The sequence below is a fragment of the Staurois parvus genome, unplaced genomic scaffold (assembly GCF_062004578.1).
Source record: "Staurois parvus isolate SC_StPar_1 unplaced genomic scaffold, SC_StPar_1.0 ptg000468l, whole genome shotgun sequence".
NCBI lineage: Eukaryota > Metazoa > Chordata > Amphibia > Anura > Ranidae > Staurois > Staurois parvus.
This window is the reverse complement of record NW_028318264.1, coordinates 1-23,271: the sequence shown is the minus strand read 5'-3', so window position 1 is coordinate 23,271 and position 23,271 is coordinate 1. Positions and strand designations below refer to the sequence as shown.

The 23,271-nt window shown below is 39.2% G+C and overlaps 1 protein-coding gene across 1 annotated transcript; it reads left to right on the top strand.

Annotated features, from left to right (window-relative positions):
- Positions 1 to 8,570: 8,570 nt before the first annotated feature.
- LOC149452707 (interferon regulatory factor 4-like) lies at positions 8,571 to 18,450 on the top strand (the record flags this gene model as incomplete). The annotated part of the gene is made up of 3 exons (XM_089689036.1): positions 8,571 to 8,771; positions 17,152 to 17,338; positions 18,356 to 18,450. Coding segments are annotated over exons 1-3 (483 nt in total), but the record flags the coding sequence as incomplete, so codon positions are not given.
- Between the last annotated feature and the right edge of the window lie 4,821 nt (positions 18,451 to 23,271).

The window sequence follows — 23,271 nt, the reverse complement described above, 5'->3', positions numbered from 1 at the left end:
ATACAATGCAAAACATGAGGGGATCGAGGGCCCTGCTCTTTCGAGCTTACAATCTAGGAGGGAGGGGAAGGTGGTACAGGAGGAGATAGCTGTGGGGGATGGAGTGGTAGGAAGAGTGGAGGAGGTCGGCAGGTTAGCAGGGGGTGGGGTAGGCTTCCCTGAAGAGATGGGTTTTCAGGGTGCACCTAAAGGAGAGGAGAGTAGGTGATAATCTGATGGGTTGGGGCAGGGAGTTCCAGAGAATGGATGACACCCTGGAGAAGTCCTGGAGGCGGGCATGGGAGGAGGAGACCAGGGAACTAGAGAGAAGGAGGTCTTGTGAGGAGCGGAGTGTGCGTGCTGGGTGGTACTTGGATATTAGGTCAGTGAAGTAGCAGTATGGTGGACAGCTTTGTACGTCAGTGTTAGGATTTTGAATTTGATCCGTTGCGCAACTGGAAGCCAGTGGAGGGATTGGCAGAGGGGGGTGGCAGAAACGGAGTGGTTGGAAAGGTGAATGAGTCTGGCAGCCATATTCAGGATCGACTGAAGCGGGGATACCCAGTGGCGAGGCAGGCCAGTGAGGAGGGAGTTGCAGTATCGAGTCGTGATATGATGAGGGAGTGGATGAGCTGTTTAGTGGTTTCTGGGGTTAGGAATGTGCGGATTTTGGCGATGTTGCGGAGGTGGAGTCTGCACGAGCTTGTTAAAGATTGGACTTGGGGCTGGAAGGATAGGTTGGAGTCCAGAATGACACCAAGTACTCTGGCCTGCGGGGCGGGTTTGATGGTGGCGTTGTTGGATGTGACGGAGAAGTCAATGGGGGGTGGTGTCTGGGCTGGGGGGAAGACAAGAAACTCGGTTTTGGAGAGGTTCAGTTTAAGGAAGTGGAGCAGTTAGAAGTAGAGAAGTTAGATGGTAATAGGAGGGCAGAAGGTGTTTAATTCCTGAACCCTGTGTAACTTCATTGCTTTCTCCCTTTCTCTTTCTCTCTCTGCTTGCTTTCTTCATCATCATTCTGTATATTAAATACAACAAGGAACCACCAGTGTATGTTCTAACACCACTAGCAGTTGTGTTCCAGGATCACAACATTAGATACAAAAGGAAGTGAAGTGCATGTTTCTGCTAAAGCCAACAAATACATTGATCCTCACACTTTGATATGCTCCCTTCACAGCACACACCAGTGGCCACTATACTATATAATGCGACCCCTGGTGTACATTAGCCCTAAATATTAGTTACCTGTGTTCATTATGAATATGCAATTATGTGCTGGGTAAATTAAAAACAGGATTTTTGCTAGCACAAAATTGGGGTTTCGAAGACAGCTTCACTTTTTTTATTAACATTCACTTTGCAAGGTGAATACACTTTGAAAAGTGAACAGCTTCTGTTAGTTTAGCAAAGCATTGTCAGCATGTTGACAGCTTTTTGGATAGTACCAGAGAACTCTACTGTTATAATGAATGAAAATAATTTGAGAAGAAGACTCAGATCAGTTTCTGCTGTGAATAATCACAGATGAAGCATTATTGCATTTATTTTCCTGTTCATGATGGCAATAGCTCCACCCCAGGCTGAAGCCCAATTTACAGGTTGTCTGCTTGTGATTGAATGAAGTGAAGTGCATTGTTTGATCCTCACACCTGATATGAACAACAGGAATGCCCCTTCTATGAGCTGAGGGTGTTGTCTAAAGTAGCATCTTCACAGAATTGGCATAAATCATTGATGTTGTGCTACTTTCTGGATTCAAATTGCTTCTTTGTTCATATTTGCCTGCACCCAGATTAAAGAGAAGTATGTATTTTTCTTTCTATATTCTACACACTCAGTAATCACGATAATGGACAAAATTCATATAGGGTTGTCACTGCTCCATGTTTGCCAATCCAGTTCCAGAGCAAGTCCAGCGGTTAAGCTCTAGATCTAGAAATGAGCTTGATCCAGGGCCTTTGCCAATCTGCTTCAGTCAGCTCCAAACAATAGATTGAATAAAAAAGCATTAAAGATTTACTTTATTCTAGCCTTTTCAGAACCCTTGATATAAAGTGGTTGTAAACTCTCACTTATACCCAGTGAAGTGACTGGCCCCCGATGATACACAGAACTAAAACAAATTCTCCTACATAAGTTTTATCTGCTTATCTGCAGACGTCTTTCCATCCATTCAGATATCCATTCAAAGTGCAGAATTTACACAGGATCTCTCAGTCCTGAAAAGGTGGAGAGCTGAAGTTACAACAGTGAGGGGAGCTCTGAGAGTTGATTGCAGTGAAGGAACACACCCCCTTCACAAAGCACACAGGAACAAAGCTGAGGCTGTCAATCACAGACTGTGCCCTCCCCTGTCACAATTTTTCTCTTGGTGTCAGGAAAAGTCATCAGAAGTGACTCATGCTTATAACAGAGGAACAAGTCAGCAAACAGAAATGACATGTAGTGCTCTGGATTGAGACAAGCACACACTAAAGATGGATATGCTTTGTTCATATTTTATTTCTGAGGTTTACAACTACTTTAGGTATGCTTGTTTTGCTATTACAAAATTAGCTGTATGCTTATTTTTTTTTATAATTATAGTCATGTAAATTAGCACTGAAAGAAGCTGCAGCAGAATTGTCACAGATTTGATCTCTGTGTCCACCCATCCTTTGACAGATTCTCTTCACTAAACATTACAGTCTGGAATCAATATACAGTGATTAGAGTAAGGAACACATGCAGTTTACAAAATACCACTCTCTGCCCTCCCCAAGCACAGGCAGAAGCTACAAAAGCTATTAATTATCTGCAAAAATGCATAAAAATTGATTATATTACACTAAATGAGAAGACTCAAAGACAAAGTGATATTTAACAAATGCTGATTTTCAAAAGCTGATGCAGTCTGGCAGACATACCAAATATGAGTAAGCATATTCACTAAAGGCAAATTGACATATATATTTGTCAGAAGCTGCAATGGTGAGACTGGTGGGTTTCACTATTGCATAGCAAACCCTGCTAACCGCATTAACATTAACGGGTAGCCTGGTTAATATCTAAGCACCAAACCAGACATTAGTAGTCTGGTAAAACAGATTTAAATTTTTATTTGTTTATAATGGAAGGCTATATCAATCACCTTCCTATTCCTATTATATGTACAGTTCTAAAGCAGAATATATGCACAATTGTATATGCATAACATGTAGGTAATCAGTTTCTAAATTCAAATATGCCATCTGATACACATACTGTTTTCTTTTCAAGGAACTCAAGAGTGCTTGATGAATTGGTTCCATGGAACACCAATTGAAATTTTGTTTGTGTTATGTTGTAGAGTGGTCACTTTAGAGGAATCTCCAGTACATTTCTATTATTAAATATACTATCTACAAACCTCAAGGTCTTTGGTACTAGTAGTGCGGGAGTCCCTAATCATAACTGTAACTATAACTCCAAACACAAAAAAGATTAGTTATGGATTCAATCAGAATATGTGGTTTTTTTTTTATATATATCACCTATGAATAAGTCATAAATTGGTGGTCAGAGCATATAGATTATTCCTTTAATCACACAAAAATAGACATACAATGTATCTTAAAAAACATCTCAGTGAACCTCCAACAACCTTCAAATATACACATATTGGAAAGCTTTATGATGCGACATATCATATGAATACGGTGGACAATTCATACAGTTGTCAACCACGACTCAACACTTCTGATTTGAACATTTGGAGTTATCAGTTGACCAATTGGACACATCTTGGTGGGTCAACCTTTAGAATCTTAATTCCACTCAAGGAATACAACTTGGTAGATGATGACAGGGATCTCAATGAAAAAATGAGAATGTGTAGCAAATTTCATGTTATATTGCATTCATTTCCATGCTAGACTTCCCTCATACACTGGCATGAAGTTATTGTAGAAATACAGTGTCCCAATAGAGACTAGATAGTACAAGAATCCCAAATAGTGTCAAGGCCTATCCAGATAGGATGTGATCCATGGCAGGAAACTAGTATAATAAAAAGTTCCTTCACCTCCCTCCAGCGCCCACTATACAGACATTGTCCGGGGGAGGATTAGTGAAATAGACAAAACTGACCTATCTCACACATCAGTGCACTATGGACGGTCTGATAATGCTTGCTCCAAGCTGAATTATCCTAGGTAAGTATAGGCCTCATAATAGAAAGAACAGTCCATAGTTCCATGGCCAAAATCCCTCCAAAGTGATAAAGGTTGAGGTGGTAAAAACAATGCTGTAATGAAGCAGACATATATATATTTACTTATCATCCATTGGCATCAATGAATCATCATGCTGAGAAGTCATGGAGAATAAACAAAGCCTTGGTGACCAGCTTCCTCAGAGGTGGGCTCATGTTTGTTTGGCATACCCTGGAAATGAGTCCATAAAATGGCCGCCATCCCTGTTCAGTGCTTCATGATGTCGTATACTCCCGCACAATGCCACAGTGCACATGCGCAGCAACTGGATGCTAAGGGCCACTAACTGTACACAACAGCACAACTCAGAATATGATCAGGGAAGATCCAAAGATCCAAATAGGTGCCATCTTGTGCATACAATATATTGCACACTTACACTTAAATAAATCAGATGGCAAATATATGGATATCATGTCTAGATACACCTGATCACAATAGTGGTTAAATGTAAACCACTCTCATTTCAACCCATCCCAAGGCAGACCAATCCAAATGGAGGTTAAAAAAAAATTTGAACAAATGTTCCAACCACCAAAATAGATATTCCTTCTACTAAGTGTGCTTAAATTTTTTTAATACACAAAAGTGAACAAACAAAACCTGGACTGCGTGCAAAGGATAAACCACAAATACCTGTATATGAACGTAAGGAAAAAAATGAAATTGGTAAATGAGTTGAGGAAGTCAACTTTGTAAAAATGGGACAAAGCTCAAACTTTCATTGAGGCCTTGGGATCTGGTAGCCTCAAGCAGGCAGAAAGAATAATATACACAACCCCCGTTGTGATACAGTTGGCTGTTTCTCTGAATCTGAGGGTCCTTTCCATTGGAAAGGTAACTGTATCACCCACAACCATGAAAGGACAAATGTCACAAGTGTCACACCTGTGTATTCCAGGCTGCATGCGCAATTTTGGAGGGGACCAATTCACATCACTATGGACCAAAAGGTCCCCTAGAAAATAGGTCTTTCTAAAGACCAGATTAGGATTGTCCCTCACATATTTCTCGACTGAGGCATCCTCTCTTAACAGATGTCAATGTTTTGCGCAAATGCTTTTAACACTTTCTGATAGTTCAGTGTACTGTACACTCAATTTAACTACTTTCCTGAGGTTTCTGGGTTTTATCTCTATGCCCAAAAATCAATTCCTCATGATTGGAATCCCTTGCTCTCTGATAAGCTTTGGTTAGCCATTTCTTCTTGTATCCTCGTTGTGAAAATCTCTTATGTCACAAGGAGGCCTCCTTTTCAAAATTCAAACAATCAGAGCAGTTTCTTTGCCCTCAGATACCGGCCCACCGGGATTCCCTGAACTAAAGGATGGGGGTGAAAACTCCTAGCATCCAATAAGCTATTTGTAGCTGTAGCCTTCCTATAAAGTTTTGCCCCCCACACTGTCCAACTCAGCTATCAGATCCAAGAATGTTACCTTACTGGTACTGTATTCACTGGTACATTTTAAATTATATGGGTTAGGGGTAAGACCATCCACAAACTCTTGGACTTGCTCAGTCATTCCTGTCTAGAGGATGAGGATGTTGGTGATGTACCTGTACCAGGACAAAATCCTGGACAGGCACACCGATGACACCCCACCATCAAAAAGCCAAGACTCCCAATCCCCTGGGTATATATTACCATAAGTCGGGGCACATTTAGTGCCCATAGGTATGCCTCGGGCCTGGCAATATGTCTTATCACCAAACTGGAACTTGTTGCGTGTCAACAAAAATTCCAATAGATCAACAATAAATTGACTGTGTTTCTGTTTATCTACCAACCTACTGCACAGTGTCTTCTTAATGACCTGGAGGCCTTTTGAATGTGGAATAGAGTAGTAGAGCAATATCAAGAATGAGGAGGATAGTATCAGGAGGAATAGTGAGATTATGTAGGAGTGTCAAGAGGTGCAACGTGTCCCTAACAAATGAGAATTGATTTACAACAAAGAGTTAAAGGATCTTGTCAATGTTTCAGTTAACGACTCCATTCCCAAAATTATGGGACATCCAGGGAGGTCTTCATTTATGAATCTTTGGGAGGACGTTAAAGACTGGAATACGGGGATGTTCGACTTTCAGGAATTCTACTGTATCCTTATCAATAATTTCTATTATTACTTTTCTATTATTCACTGAATGCCACAGAAAATCAATAATCTTTGGTTTATAAACCAAACTATACACCAAGCAGAGACCATAGCTTCCCCGACACCTCAATCTGTAGTGACAGTCACATACTGGCTTCAGGTTCCAGTTACCGATCTAGAAATATTTGAGAAATAGGGTAACACACCTTTTTTTAAAATTAGACATGTCTTTGGAACACAAGACATGACGTTTCAGTAGACACTATCAGGTTGATTTAGGCAAGTAGGCTGTTCCCTTTGCAAGAAAAGTTGCACTTTGCAAAGGAATTTTCCTCAGACCTTAGTGAATGAAGTGAAACTCTGCTGACGTCTATCATCCAATCGTGTGCAAGCAAAAATGCTGTTTTTTGCTATTGTTCCTTGCAAGTGATTGGGTATTTTTTGCAAAATTAAGTTTCACTTAATTCACTAAGCTCTGGAGAAAATTCCCTTGAAAAGTGAAACACAAGCAATGAATTCAGTCATTTTGCTTTGATCTGTGTGCAGTACCCAAAATTTAGTTTAATCTACAATTACAAAAGGATCATTTTAAAATGTTTGTGTTAGCTTCAAATCAGATGTTTTCTTGTGGCTTAAACCACATTAAATTATACAATATTGTGTTACGGGCTAATTATACCTATTTCCTGATGTTAGATTTTTTTTTAAATGTTTAGGAACTATTCTTGGTAAACTACAGAGACATCTCCTAGGACTTTCTTTATGCACATTGCAGCAAGTGTTAAGGAGAAACAAAATAAACATTTAATGATGATAAATACAGATTTATTTGAAAAATATTCAAAAAGCAACAGTTTTTAAAAGTTTCATCCAGTTACCACCAACAACGAAATAGAAAAAAGATGTACACTTTTGTTTGCTACAAATATGCTAAAAGATATTTAAAGGACATTACCAGGGGCGGACTGACAACTCATGGGGCCCCCGGGCAATAGGGGATCATGGGGCCCCTGTGTCCTTGCCCAAACTCAAAAAAGACTATGAAAAAGGTACCAGGGGCATTTCATGGGGCCCTCTACTGATCCTGGGCCCTCGGGCAGTGCCCGAGTTTCCAAATGGTCAGTCCGCCCCTGGACATTACATGTCAAACCATGTAACCATAAACAAATGTGTGCTATGACACTATACAACCCATCCTCAACATGAGAATGGCTTTGCAGACATTTGTTTACAGGTCCAAGGTTTGAGATGCAATGATGTCTTTGGCATATTTGTCGTAAACAAAATGATATATCTTTTACCTATTTAATTGTTGAGGGTGACTGAATAAACTGTTGAAAAAGGTTTTTGCATGATTATATCTGAAAGTACCAGCTTCCATCAATAAAATTTAAAGTTTAAAGTATATTTATTCTTCTATTCGATTGTAACAGAAACATCTCAAAACAGTCTCTATAAGCAAGATTTTAAAGCTGAACTCCAGGAATTCAGCCACTTTGTGCCAGATTACTATGGGTTAAGTCCAGCTAGCTGCAAGCCACCTCATGCATAGACGTACAGTATCTATTTAATTTATAACTTGTATTTTTACTGAGTGCTGAGAACATAGCTATCACTATACTTACAGCATTCTAATATTGAACCATCTGGTTTCAGCTACTGCAGCTGCAGAGTTGCATGCAGTCGCTGTGTCTGCCCCTCCTCTTCTCCTGGCGAATCACAGAGCACTTTGTATTATGTGAACTCATTCACAAAATACTAAGGTTTTGGTGAACGAAAAGTAAAGGGGAGGGTCAGACAGAGCTGCTGCTTTATGAGAGAGCCCTGGGAGTAAAGGGATAGCTGTACTCCCAGACCTTTCAACAAACTTTTAGTTGTACACAAAAGAGATATAGCCACGAGGTGGCATGCACCTCTTTAAACTTAGCTCATAGTATGCCAGCACATTTTACAAAGTGGTGGGATTCTTGGAGCTTAGCTTTAAGTATAATAACAGTTATCAAAACTACTTGCACTAATTATCCAATTTCAAAAGTTAAGATTTCAATCCATAGTTGCTCTTGGAAAATATATCCTGATCAAAGCTACTGTTATCTTTTTCTTGGTGTCTAAATTATTGCTACAGAACATCACATTCTATGTTTTAGGTGGCATATCACAGAACATGTAAGAGCACTAAAGTCTACAGGTTACAGCCATTAAATAAATGTTGTCTATGTTCCTCTCCTAACAGTCGTCAATAAAGAGGGTATAGACTGGTATGCACCAAGACGGAGATTGTGGAATGACCCCGATAAGTTGTGGAAATGGAAAACTGAGGCAATGGCTGATTGAACAGATTGACAGTGGGAAGTATCCTGGATTGGTGTGGGAGAATGACGACCGAAGCATTTTTCGTATACCTTGGAAACATGCCGGAAAACAGGACTACAACAGAGAAGAAGATGCTGCTCTTTTTAAGGTAACTTTTCTCAGGCTAAATGAGCCACAAAAAGGTTATATCGTACGGTAGACTAATGACTAATCAGTGTCTGATGATGTGCATGATTGTAATGTGATAAGTAGACTCCAGCCTTCTAAAGAAGTGATTTGCATTGGAGGTATAATCCCTTCTGGTGACACATTTTATTGCATTTTGCCATAAAATCTGATCTATAAAAAAAAAATTACCACCATTTAAGAGAATTTAAAATGAAGACCAAATTTTGATGCCTCACATATTTTAAGAAATGTAAGTTTATATTTCACAGTTATGTTTCTCTATGAGATGTAATGTCATGTATTGCTGTTTGTAGTTAATGGTAAAACATTGTTTTATGATTAAAGCTGAACTTCATTTAAATGTATTTTTCAATAGCCATGAAGTATGTAGGGTCACTTTACGTGCACCAAGTGAATGGGTTGTTTTACAAGTTAGATATTCTTTAAGATGTGCATATAGAAAAATTCATCTGACCGTCTTAAAATAGTATTGGATACATTCAGGGTACCTTTTGAAGAATTGTTAACCTAACTGCAAATCACTGTGGATTTTTCACTAAAGTGTCTGTGTTGTACCTAACAATCAGCATCCCTCTTTTATGCTTCTAGAGCAGATTACCAGTTGAAGCATCTACAAAGTGATACAGAAAGTTCCTCTTTTAGACACTTTTAGTCATGAAAGCACATCATCATCAAGTCCCAACCACCATGATATCTACGGGACTGTCCCAGAATACAAATGCAAACTGAGACCACTAAAGGGAGGCCAGCTTATTAAAAGTGATATGTTTTAACATGCACACATTTAGAGTAGTAGTTGGACGCACTATTAGAGGTTTAATGTTTTTTTTCTCATTTTAAAATGGTTAAGGAAGTATGAACGCAGTGGATAGAACCCCTGTTGTTTGGGGAGCTACATAGAAAGCAAAGATTTCAGCTTTGCTTGCTTTGAAGCAATATAGGCTGTCCTTCTTTGAGACACTTATAAACAAAGTTTAGTGTCTCTTATAATACTGTGGATATATAGTACTTTATAGTAAATACCTATATACACCAAAGACGGAAAACAAAAATACTGCCATATCAAATCTGCAACACTTCTCTAAACCAATTAGTGTGGTGTCATCATCTTCCACCATATGCAAAAAAGACTATATATTGACTTGATGCACCCCCAGAGATAATCTTTGTATTAGGTCAACCTTTATTAGCTAATTTCAGGTAATGTATTACCTCCCTCCAAAAAACCTCAAAATCAGTTAAACAGACATGGCCCCACCACTAAATTGAATGTAGATCAATGAACCCAAGATAATGTAATAGAAAGAAGGGCTTCATAATATGCTTAAAACTTCCAGATATGGTCATTGCAAACTTGCACCAATATTCTTTCCCTCCTAGAATCTAAAGATTTCCCAAATGTGTCAATCACCATATTGTTGAATCCAAGAAAATGGCAAAACATTTCTTACATTAATTATAAGGCTTGAAATCAATTGTTCTTTCTTGAAACATGCAAGAGGAGAAATCCAACTGCTGCCTGTAGGCTGTTTATATACTCCATGAGTTGTTGTAGTCATCATTAGAAACCAACTTCAGATTTTTATAAGACCACTCATGCAACTTAATTTTCAAACAGGCAAACATTTCTACATATATCCTAGTCTATGAGACATCGAGGGGAGTATAAAAAAATAAAGTAATCTGATGTGCACAAACATACATCCATTAGGCATGTATGGCATAGTTGTTATTGTACTGACTCCTGCAGGCTTAGACCCCATTCACACTTGAGTATTTTTCTGCTCCTTTTCCTATGTGTGACTACTCTCAATGTGCAGAATCCAATTCTTTTTAAATATACCTGTTTACACTTATATGCTCAGTACCCTACGTTCTACACCCCATGCTCTAAAAGTACATACACTTTTTTTGAGTGCATACAAGTGTTTTTGACCCTATAGATTTCAATGGGAATGCCTGTAAATGTGTATTTGTAAAACTTTCTCTCCTCCTATAGAATTGCTCTCTTCCCCTTCTGCAACCCAGGAAACAGATGCCTGAAACTTTATACAAGTGCAAAAACGCTTATGAAAAACACCTGTAGTACACCTGTAAAATGCCTAAAAAACCTTCAAAATCACCAGAAATTTGATCTGCTCAAGTATGAATGCAGGTTAACACCATCCCAACAAGTTCATCTTAATATACATTTTTCTTAAAATATACCCTGCCACTCAAAGCCATTGTTTCTAATTTTTAGGGACTCTTTAATGATTGGTGTAAGGCCAATGTGGTGCCAATATTTAAAAAGGGATCAGAATCTTTACCAAGTAATTACAGACCTGTTAATTTAACTTCTATAGTTTGGACGACACTGAAGACTTTAATAAAATATCACATAGATGAGTTCTTGCAGGAAAAAAATATTTTAAGCAACAGACAATATGAATTCGTGAAAGACAGAAGTTGTCAAACAAATCTGATGTCTTTTTATGAGGAGGTGAGCGAAACCTTGGACAGAGGGGTGGCAGTGGACGTGGTATACTTGGATTTTGCAAAAGCGTTTGACACAGTTCCCCACAAATGGCTAATGTGTAAGGTAAAGTCTACAGGCTTGGAAAATCTGTATGTAAATGGTTAGAAAACTGGCTAAAAGATCGTATTCAGAGAGTAGTGGTTAATGATTCATACTCTGAATGGTCTGGGGTCATCAGTGGTGGAGCCCAAGGTTCAGTGTTGGGACCCTTACTTTTTAATATATTTATAAACAATATAGGGTCTGGGATTATAAATCCCATTTCAGTCTTTGCAGATGACACCAAGCTGTGCAGTGGAATAACGTCCTTACAGGATGTCTCCAACGTACAAACTGACCTCAATGCACTGTTTACTTGGGCAACTATGTGGCAAATGAGGTTTAATGTTGATAAATGTAAGGTGATGCACTTGAGAGTTAAGAATATGCATGCATCATACATACTAGGGGGGTACAACTGGGGGAATCAGTGGTGGATTCTGGTAGATCACATGCTGAATAATGGCATGCAATGCCAACTGCGGTTTCTAAACAAGCAAAATCCTCTCTTGTGTTAAAAGAGGTATAGACTCCAGAGAGAGAGATATCATATTACCCCGGTACAAATCATTAGTAAGACCTCATCTGGAATATGCAGTTCAATGTTGGGCATCGGTTCAAAAAAAGAACATTGGGGAACTGGAGAAAGTACAGAGAAGGGCAACCAAACTGATACGAGGCATGGAGGAGCTCAGCTATGAAGAAATATTAGCTGAACTGAATTTATTCTCTCTTGAGAAGAGGAGATTAAGGGGGGATATGATCAACATGAATACATCAGTGGTTCATATAGTGAACTCGGTGTAGAGTTATTCACCCTGAGGTCATCACAGAGGACAAGGGGGCACTCTTTACTTCTGGAGGAAAAGAGATTTAATCTCCAAATACAAAAAGGTTTAAATAAACTCCCTCAAAAGTTGGTTCTGGCCAGCTCAGTGGATTGCTTTAAAAAAGACCTGGATTCTTTCATGGATACACAAAATATAACTGGATACTAACATTTATAGGTAAAGTTGATCCAGGGAATATCCGATTGCCTCTCGGAGAATCAGGAGGAATTTTTTCCCTTGCAAGAGCAAATTGGGTCATGCTTTGCTGTTTTTTTTCCTTCCTCTGGATCAATTGTGGATATAAGATTAGAACTTTTTTTTTGTTGAACTGGATGGACGTTTGTCTTTTTTCAGCCAGACCAACTATGTACCTCAGAGTTAAAGTGTTACTAAACCCACAACAGTAAAATCAGTCTGTATATGCAGTAAAGCATGCTTGTTATACTCACTATGGAACCTAAGGGGTTAATCCTCTGCATTGTATAAAAACGCTGTTTGATCCTGACTTCTCTGATCCTCCCCTTCTTCCAGTGTCCCCCTCTTATCTCCTGATAAGACATATCATGTGGAGAGACATGCTCAGTTTGGTGTGTACTGTATTGCTAGAGAGTTTTTTTTTCTTGAGAGGGTGCATGTAATCAGCACAGGGACAATCAGCACTGTCCAAGAATTCCAGGTATAACATTTTATACATAGTTGCATAGGTCCAGCTGGGACCAATTTAACTATGCATATCCTATACCTGTGAGATCCCACTAAAAGCTGGAAATAACTGTGGTAGGCACCGCTACACCATTGATCTCCACTAGCTTCTGGGTTCTATGCCGAGTAGGTGCTCTGCTGCTTTGTAAACACAGTAGGCTGACTGCTTGATAGGGGTGCTATTGCATTTTCTCAATGAATGCAAAATGTTCTCTGATTGGATGAATTAGAGAGGCAGGACAGTGACATCACACTCTCTACCTCATCCAATCAGGTAAATGTATACCGAAACTGGAGTCTGAGAGAGAGTAGCAGCACAAGGAATTAATCAAGAAGCATGCTGATATAAATTGAAAGCAGATTGATAGAGAGCTGTCCCTGTGCTGCTTCTCCATTCACTGTCCAGTCATTGGCTGGGATGGATCCAGGATTCCTCAGGCTCAGAAGAAGCTGATTGAATGATGCTGGCCATCACACTGAGTATGTCTAGCAACTAGAACAAATATGGCAGGGGATATCTCTGAATTAAAGCTAAATATTGCAGCTTAAGCTCCTGTGTTTATTTTTATCTTGTTATTTTTGGCTATAGTGCTCCAGAATGCAATACTAGTCTTTACCATATCTTATAAGATGTTATTTTAGTCCACATCTGACAGTGTACATTGCTGTTGTCAATTAGAAAGCTGGCTGGTGAATGAGTCCATTCTCGTTCTCCAATTTTGTACTCTATTGCCTGTGGCTTTGAATGGATCTGTTTTATGTGAATTTGTGGTTTGTGGTACAAGCCGTGTAGTCGTCTTTCTAAATATATATGGAAACAAGTGAGAGTGAATCTGTGTGCACTAATCTTATTAACTATCTCACTTCGACCATTCAAAGTGTTAGAAAGTGCACCTATTTATTTACCAAACCCTGTATTTAGAAGAACATTGTTAACTGATATGAATGAGGTCTCCATTACTGTTACACGTTTAATCTTGTATGGACCCATACCTAACCATTCCTGATTAGGAAACTTGTTCCAGGTCTGTGGCTAATAAAGTACTGAAGCCACTTGATTAGCATGGCAGCTAGGGAACTAGTATTTTCAGAAGAAGATATTAACAATGGAAGCCCATTCTTCAGAATATGTTAAAGTATTATTATTATACAGTATTTATAAAGCGCCAATAGTTCGCTCAGCGCTGTACATTACAAAGGGGGAGAGAACATGTGACAGAACAATACCAATACAATGCAAAACATGAGGGGATTGAGGACCCTGCTCTTTCGAGCTTACAATCTAGGAGGGAACATTAAATAACATTAGATTATAGTTTTCATGCTTATGCAATGAGGGTCTTATACTGATTTAATATTCAAAATATTTATAGCCAATTTTTTAAGTTTTGGATAAAGAAGGGAAGGGGTGTGTTTTTTTTCTGCCATTGTCCTGTATCCCTGCTCTTCTTGCTCTAGAAATGCAAAAGAAATCTCCCCATATTGATGGTAAATCCCTCTCTAGGGCAGGACTACATGTTTGCACTGCCCACATTTTAACTCTATGCACATCCCCATTGGACCAACACTCACAGATATCTGTGAGTAAGCCTTCTTTTCTTTTAATTGGGCCTTGGTAGGTTATCTCCTTTTAAAAAGAAGCACTTTTCATCCTTGTGATTTTTGATCTCTTCCATGATGTTCAGGTAGAACATCATTGCTCCAAGGTTACTTACCCCTGCTTTAACAGGGCTCTAAATGTTATATAATCCCCAAAACATCATTGATACAATGTGTATACCAAGTACTACTGATACATCGAGGGGTATTTACCAAAACTGGAGCAGCTGTACATAGCAACCAATCAGCTTCTATCTCTAAAGCAGTAGTAAAGTCTTTAATTTAAAAAAAAACTTTTCCTCTGCAAATGAATTTCATAATGTGCTAGTATGCATAGCATATTAGCACATTATGAAAGAATTACCTTAAAATGAAGCCCTCCAGTGGCATGCTGTCACCGCTATCAGGTCTTCCATCTTCACCCAGTCTTCTTTCTTCATGGGCTCTGGCTGTTTGAATGAGCCGTGATGACGTCACTCCAGCTCATGTGTGTGGGAGCCAGGATTGCGGCACAGCACTCATCCATTCAGAACAAAGTGCACATGCACCAATGGCATCACTGGCTGCTACAAATGGGAATACCTCTTAAATGGCGCATATTTAGGAGAAATTGTTTGTACCTACAGGAAAGTAATATTATAAGTGATGTTTACCAGTGCTTTCATTTTCAAATCTTAATTGAACAAGCTGAAGATAGAAGCTGACTAGTTACTATGCACAGCTGCTCCACAATTCTGGCTGTTTTAGTAAATTCCCTCCAATGCACATTATTGACCTACAAGTATTGGAGCAATTGAACTGATACAGATGGAAGGAATGCTGCAAGACTATAAAAATTAAAAGAAATCATACACACTTGACAACAAAATGTCAATAATAATATAATATTAATTGGTATTAAGATGTTGTTTAAAAAAAGTTTATTAAATGTTTTAGTAAATGAAGATGATTTGTAAGGCAATGGTGGTATTGAAACATAAATGTCTCAAGATGTGTTGTAATTATGATAAAACTGTTAAAACTGACAGATCAGTACATTTAAATACCTTGTAATTTGTTATTGTAAATGAAAATAGGAAAATAAGTCAATTTCTTTCCACCTCCCACATCTTCTGAGTTACTATTAAGTGTCCTGGTAAAGCGAACTTTTCAGTGAGTCATTTACCAGCAGAGGGCTTTCAGCTTTTCTAAGTACTATGAAGTTGAGGCTTTACATTGGAATACGCAGTTTAATTATCTGATACAGGAGAAACTGTAATGTGGTACGCACTTCCTGTGTGCTCAATCTTTTCCAATAGAAACCCACCTTTACTGAAGAATACACCATGCTTAACATTTGAGAACTCAAAGGCAAGAAAAATAATTATTTTGTGACACACACGAGGAACTACTTCAAAATGATGTTAAGAGGAAACTTTTTTTTGCTTTTTACATTTGTTACACATGATTTGAAAATAATGTTCTATTTACAGTTTACATGAAAAAGTCATTTAGCATTGATAGATAAACTATATATAGAGGTGATATATATCAAGGTCAAATTTATATATCAAGTGTCTATAATCTCAAAGCCTATAGCTCCATAAACCTCACTAATAAACGTTCAGCCCAATCTACACAAGACAGATGCAAAGCCTTGTTGCCCATGCCATATTTAGCTTCAGTGATATTATAGATCCTACTTTCAGCAACATGTAATATGTGCATATTGCTGTGTTGTCATGCTTGATTTTACCCCGTGTTATACCCAGAGCTGGATTTATTCATCCTGCCTGCCCTCCAGGTCTACTGTCTTGTGCTCCTCCTTCTATCCCACTGGACTGGCTAGCCATAGTAGCACACTAACGAGATCAGATATCATGGACGCACAAGGCAGGCCAAGGCCAGAAATGCAGTAGCAGAGTCAGTTTGCTCAATGTAAAGTCAGTAAAGCAAGAAGAGCAGGGCAACTCTAGCATTGTGGTCCTAGGTGTACAGGCCCAGAGTGGGTGAATTGGAAGTACACATTAGAGTATTCCAACAACAAAAATGCACAAACTGTAAGGTAGAGCAACAGCCTGGAAATTCTTATTGTACATGGAATGAGTTACTGGTAGTCAGCAACATGTATGGGTGACTGTTTGCCATCCCTGATGTTATAAGATGTTATATGAGCAGAACAATTTGTAATGTTACATCAAACAAAAGTGAGTCAGAGGCAATTTCTTGTTTCCAATGCTAGATTCCATTCCATTTTACACATGCCAGATAAACAACCAAAATACACAAGCAAGATTCAGTTTTAACATACCAAACCTATCCAACTAAAACCTGGCATAGACTCTACTCCACATCCATATCCTCAAAAATACAGTACTGTACAAGAAGAATTATTTTGTTATATTTGGGGACAATCCAGTAACACCATGCAATAATTACAGAGGTATCAAATTTACTTTTATTCAAAAAGATGACAATCACAGAGGAACATACACAAATTGAAACCATATTGGCCAACACTTCTGAAAACAACTTGACCTGGCCTCTGCTCTTTTGTTATTGGGTGTTTATGTTTTTAATAAGCAGGACATTATTGTCTAATATCTTGGACTGATATGTGGGTATTGTAAGACTTCTCTTTGATTGCAGTATGTGTTTATCACACTTTACAGGCCTGGGCACTTTTTAAAGGTAAATACCGGGAAGGTCTTGACAAACCAGATCCTCCCACATGGAAGACAAGGCTACGCTGCGCTTTAAATAAGAGTAATGACTTTGAAGAATTGGTGGATAGAAGTCAATTGGATATATCGGATCCATATAAGGTGTACAAAATTGTCCCAGAAGGCGCAAAAAAAGGTAAGATATGCTTCTCCCTACATGTTCCTGATTGATATTTGGCTATGGGAAACTGATAAAATAGGAAAGATATCTGCTCATAAGATAATCATGAATATAAATCATGGTATTAATTAGACATGTCTAAACATCTTTTTTTATTTTAGGTATCCATTGTATGTTAATGTTTTCAACAAGTAGAAATCATTTAAAAAATGCAACATTTTACATTCTGTTATAAGAAATAGGAGGTAATTAAGATTTCTTCCATGTTCATCTGTGACAGTTTCATGTACACTTTTCCAAAATGAACCAACATAATTTCTTGGTACAGACATGAGGCTGTAAAATAGGACAACGACTCCAAACCCTTTGTGTAGTAGCTGATACAGACTTTAACTCTTTGTACTCCACTGTAAGCAACAATCTTAGAAAGTCATAAAGAGTGTCATAGATACTCAGAAGTCTGTCTTGTGGTAGTGTGACAAATTGATGTTCATTTTGGAAAAGTGTAAATGAAACTGTCGCAGATGAACATGGAAGAAGTCTTAATTACCTCCTATTTCTTATAACAGACAGTAAAATGATGCATGGGCATCATGTCACAAATGCCTTATTGAATGGCCCTCAGTAAGTTGTTAGATATAATAGCTCTAACTCTTACAATACATGCCTTATTATGTCACTCTGAATAGGCTATAAAATCAGTATTCACCAGCAGTGTAGCTACACATGTGGCCCTGAATCACAATTCTACTTTAGATATGCAGATAAAAGTCACTACAACCATTTCACATCTTCCAGCATGTTCTATTGTTGTTCTTTTATACAGTTCTAGTGGTCTGTTACTAATATAATAGTAACTATTCAAGAAAAGCCAATGGAGAACATCAAGGGGACACTGGTGTTGGGAGTCTATATTAACAGATGTTCTACATTTTCAAACTCTAGATCTATTAAATATATATATATTATTGAAAGGTGGTATGTTCTATTTTAGCCTATTGCATATACATTTAATGTTTTTTTTAAATACAGGAGTAAAGCAGCTTGGCTCAGAAGACACTCAGTTAGTTGTAAATCACCCATTTGCTGTACCACAAGCTTACACATCTCTTCAGCCTCATTCTCAGGTATCTGCATGAAAATAAAAATAAATAAAAGATTTTATCATTTATAATACATGTTACTAAGATGATTTAAAGCTTTGTTATGACGTATAGAATGTTGCAATGTTTTAAATAGGCAGGAGAGCTAAACTAAAATGTAGGTCATATCTGCTTGTCATGTCTTCAAACACCTATCCCTCCAAGCAGCAAACAATTACCTGCAAAAACCTTCACAACTTTAACCCTTCTCTTTTCTACTCTGCAACTGACCGCCTCTATGACAGAATCTCTCCCCTGTCCTGCCCTGACCTGGCCACTGCTGTCTACAACAGTTCGCTTTCATCCACATTAGACTCACTTGCTCCTCTAACCACACGAAACATCAGGCCCCGACCAATACAACATTGCCAGACTGACGACACAGAAATCTGAAGTGACATAGTCGTGCGCTGGAGTGAATGTGGAGTAAAACCAAATCACACCAAGCTTTCACCCTATATAAATCTGCTTTCTTAACATACAATTCCTCCCTCCATGCTGCCAAACAAGCCTACTTTATCATTCTCATCAATACTTTGTCGTCCAGTCATTGTTGTCTCTTTTCTACTTTTAACTCTCTACTTTTTCCACCTCAACCTCCACCCAGTACCTCACTCACTGCTTACAAGATTGCAAATCATTTCAAAAACAAGATTGAGGCAATCCATAGGGGCATCTCCACTGCACAGACATCAATCCCACTTAGCATACCTTATACTAAACCTCCCTCAACACTTTCCTCTTTTTACCTTGCTACTACTGAAGAGGTCACTAAGGTTTTCTCAGAAGCCCGTCTCACTACCTGCCCTCTGGATCCTGTCCCCTCACAACTTCTATGGTCACCCTCTTCTTTTATCCTATGCTCCCTCACTCACATCTTCAATCTCTCCCTCTCTAACGGTGCCTTCCCCACCTGTCTAAAGCATGCACACATCACTCTCATACTTAAAAAGCCCTCCCTGGACCCCACCAACCTGGACAACTTAAGACCCATCTCCCTGCTCCCGTTTACCTCTAAATTCCTAAAACGCTTAGTCTACAATCGCCTGTGCTCCTACCTCACTGACAACAACCTTCTTGACCCTTTACAGTCTGGCTTTTGCTCACTCCACTCCACTGAAACTGCCCTACTAAAACTCACTAATGATCTACTAACTGCTATAACCAATGGCCACTACTCTGTACTCTTATTACTTGACCTCTCTGAGGCTTTTGATACTGTTGACCATCCCTTCCTCCTCAAAAAACTCTACTCTCTTGGCCTCCAAGACTCTGCTCTCTCCTGGTTCTCCTCCTACATATCGCAGTGCTCCTTCAGCGTTACCTATATCTCTGGCTCCTCCTCTTCACTCCCTCTTTCTGTAAGGGTCCCTCAAGGTTCTGTCCTTGGATCCCTACTCTTCTCCATCTACACCTCCTCCCTTGGTCACTTCCAAACTCCCCATGGCTTTAAGTACCATCTCTATGCTGATGACACACAAATCTATTTTTCTGCTCCTCACCTCACCCCTTCAGTCTCTTCTCGCATTACTAACCTACTAAGTGACATATGAGCATGGATGTCACTCCACTTCTTCAAACGCAATCTTTCCAAAACTGAGCTCTTACCATTCCCTCCAGCCTGTGCCCCCTCCTCTGACTTCATCTGACATCAAGATCAATAACACAACCATCAATTCCTCCCCTCATGCCAGGGTGCTAGGTGTAATCCCAGACTCCCATCTGTCCTTTCAGCCCCAAATCCAATCACTGTCCAAATCTTGTAGACTTCACCTACACAACATCTCCAAGATACGCCCGTTCCTAACCTCGGAAACCACTAAGAAACTTATTCACTCCCTTGTTATATCTCGCCTTGACTATTGTAACTCCCTCCTCATTGGCCTACCTCATCGCAGGATATCCCCTCTTCAGTCTATCAGGAATGCTGCTAGCAGACTCATCCACTTTACAAACCGTTCCATATCTGCCACCCCTCTCTGCCAATCCCTCCACTGGCTTCCCATTGCCGAACAGATAAAATTCAAAACATTAACAATAACATATAAATAACATATAACTCTACCCCAAATTACATCACCAATCTTGTCTCTAAATATCACCCAAACTGTACTCTCCGCTCCTCGCACGACCTCCTGCTCTCTAGCTCCTTTGTCTCCTCCTCCCATGCTCATCTCCAGGACTTCTCCAGAGCTTCCCCCATCCTCTGGAACGCTCTACCCCAATTTATCAGACTGGCGTCTACTCTGCTCACTTTTAGGCGATCTCTGAAAACCTATCTCTTCAGGGAAGCCTATCTTGCCCTCAGCTAATAATGGACTCTTCTACTTCTCCTACCAGTCCATCCCCCCTCAGTTATTACCTTTTGTACCACTAGCCCCTCCCTCCTAGATTGTAAGCTCCAAGGAGCATGGCCCTCCTAACCCTCTTGTATTGAACTGTATTGTTGCTGTATTGTCTCCCGTTATATTGTAAAGAGCTGAGCAAACTGTTGACGCTATATAAATCCTGTATAATAATAATAATAATATTATTATTAATAATAATAATAATAATAATAATAATAATAATGTAGGCCTTATACAGCATGTGACAATTCGTGAAGTATGTGCAAAACTCTGTGTCAGTTTTCCAGCCAGTGCAATAGGTATTATGCTTGTTGTACAGGAATATACACTCACCAGCCACTTTATTGGGTACACTTATTCAATTGCTTGATAACACAAATTACTAATCAGCCAATCACATGGCAGCAACTCAATGCATTTAGGCATCTAGACGACTTGCTGAAGTTCAAACTGAGCATCACAATGGGGAAGAAATGGGATTTAGGTGACTTTGAACATGGCATGGTTGTTGATGCCAGATAGGCTGGTCTGAGTAGTTCAAAAACTGTTGAGCTACTGGAATTTTCTTACACAACCATCTCTAGGGTTCACAGAGAATGGTCCAAAAAAAGAGAAAATAAACAGTGAGCAACAGTTGCGTGGATGAAAATGCCTTGTTGATATCAGTGGTAAGAAGAGAAAGGGCAGACTGTTTCAAGATGATAGAAATGCAATAGTAACTCATGTCAACATGGACCAAAATCTCTGAGGAATGTTTCCATCACCTTGTTGTATCTTTGCCACGAAGAATTAAGACAGTTTTGAAGGCAAAAGGGGATCCAACCTGGTACTAGCAAGGTGTACGTAATAAAGAGGCCGGTGAGTGTAGTGGTTGTATAATAAATAAATATAAGCAAGTGTTTCTGATAGGTTAAACATCTCTTAAAATGATCAAATGACCACCAACCTGAAACATTCCTGTTTTTCAAGAGTTTCCACCGATACATCATTTATGAAGCCAGTAGGATTATACCTAATGTACTGTCCAGTGCTTGGTGTCTGGATAGTGGACTAATGACTCTAATGCAGGGGTCTCCAAACTATGGCCCTCCAGCTGTTGAAGTACTACAAGTTTCATCAAGCCTCTGCCTCTGGGAGTCTTGCCTGTGGCTTTCAGAGTCTTGCAAGGCCTCATGAGACTTGCACTTCCTCAACACCTGGAGGGCCATGGTTTGGAGACCCCTGCGAGTCTAATGCCTCTGACCCAGGGTTTTATTGCTTCATTGTCTACAAGTGCCTTAAAGGCATCATTCTGAGGATGCCTTTACCATCCTGTATGGAAGCTTACGTATATTAAAATGTCAATTTAAAAAACAGTTAACACTCTTAATGGAACAGATAAATAAAAAGTAGTAGAAGGAATGAAATACATCAAATTTGTAGTTTAGGTGATACCTTTGTATAAAGCCAAAGGAAAAGGACATTTTGGCGTTTCCGAAAGTTTGCGTCTTTAATAACCCGAGCTAGCCAATAAAGGGTATGCTTTAAAATACACACTTACTACATTGATTGATGGCTAGAATGGTAAGATTCTACTACTAAAAGGGATTAAATACTTATTACAACTTATCTAATTGTTGGGAATCAGATTCTGGTAGTTTTTATTGTGAGGATCTCAGTAGCGAGAGCAAGTAAAAAGCCAGCAGTTAAAATATATTAAAATAAAACGTACCCCTTAAAATTTAAACTTCAACTACTTGAACATGAACCTTCTGAACCTCGATCCTTAACACTTGCACTAAATTGAGACCTTAACATTTAGTCTTTCCCCAACACTTAACCAGCCTCCTAAGACATAACCCTAACTACATCTCTAAGCGCCCCTTCACACACATTAACATGCAATGCGTTCAGGCAGCCTATTCATTTGATGCACCAGGAAGGATTAAAAATCACACATGCACCATTGTCTCTGGCACAGTGTACTGAAACACATGGCTGTGCCGTTCTGTATGCTCTGGTACGCTGCAATGCAGATGCGTTAAAAATGTGCACTGAGGTGCAATTCATAATCAAAGTCACAGCGTTGCACCAACGCACGTAACACATTGCACCCGTATGAATGGGCTTTAAGGGTAAACCCCATAATCCTTGTCCCCAGTAATAACCTAATTTAATCCCCTAAAGTAACACCTAACACTAAACAAACCCCTTTCTGTGGTATAACCACTTTATCCTACACAAAAAGCATCTTTGTTGGAAACCAAACAAGTCCTGTACCTGAAAGTACCAGCTCAGATGCAGAGAATACCTGATCTGTGAAATACCTCTCCTGGAAATCTGCTGCTCCTGATTTCTTCCAGAGCTGCTCACATGAACAAAAATCCTAGGCCATTGGCCATATGATCTCTACTGAAGGAGAGGATAGCTCACTCAGAGCTCTGCTATTGTTTAGGTCCTGATGCAAAAAGGGAGGTGA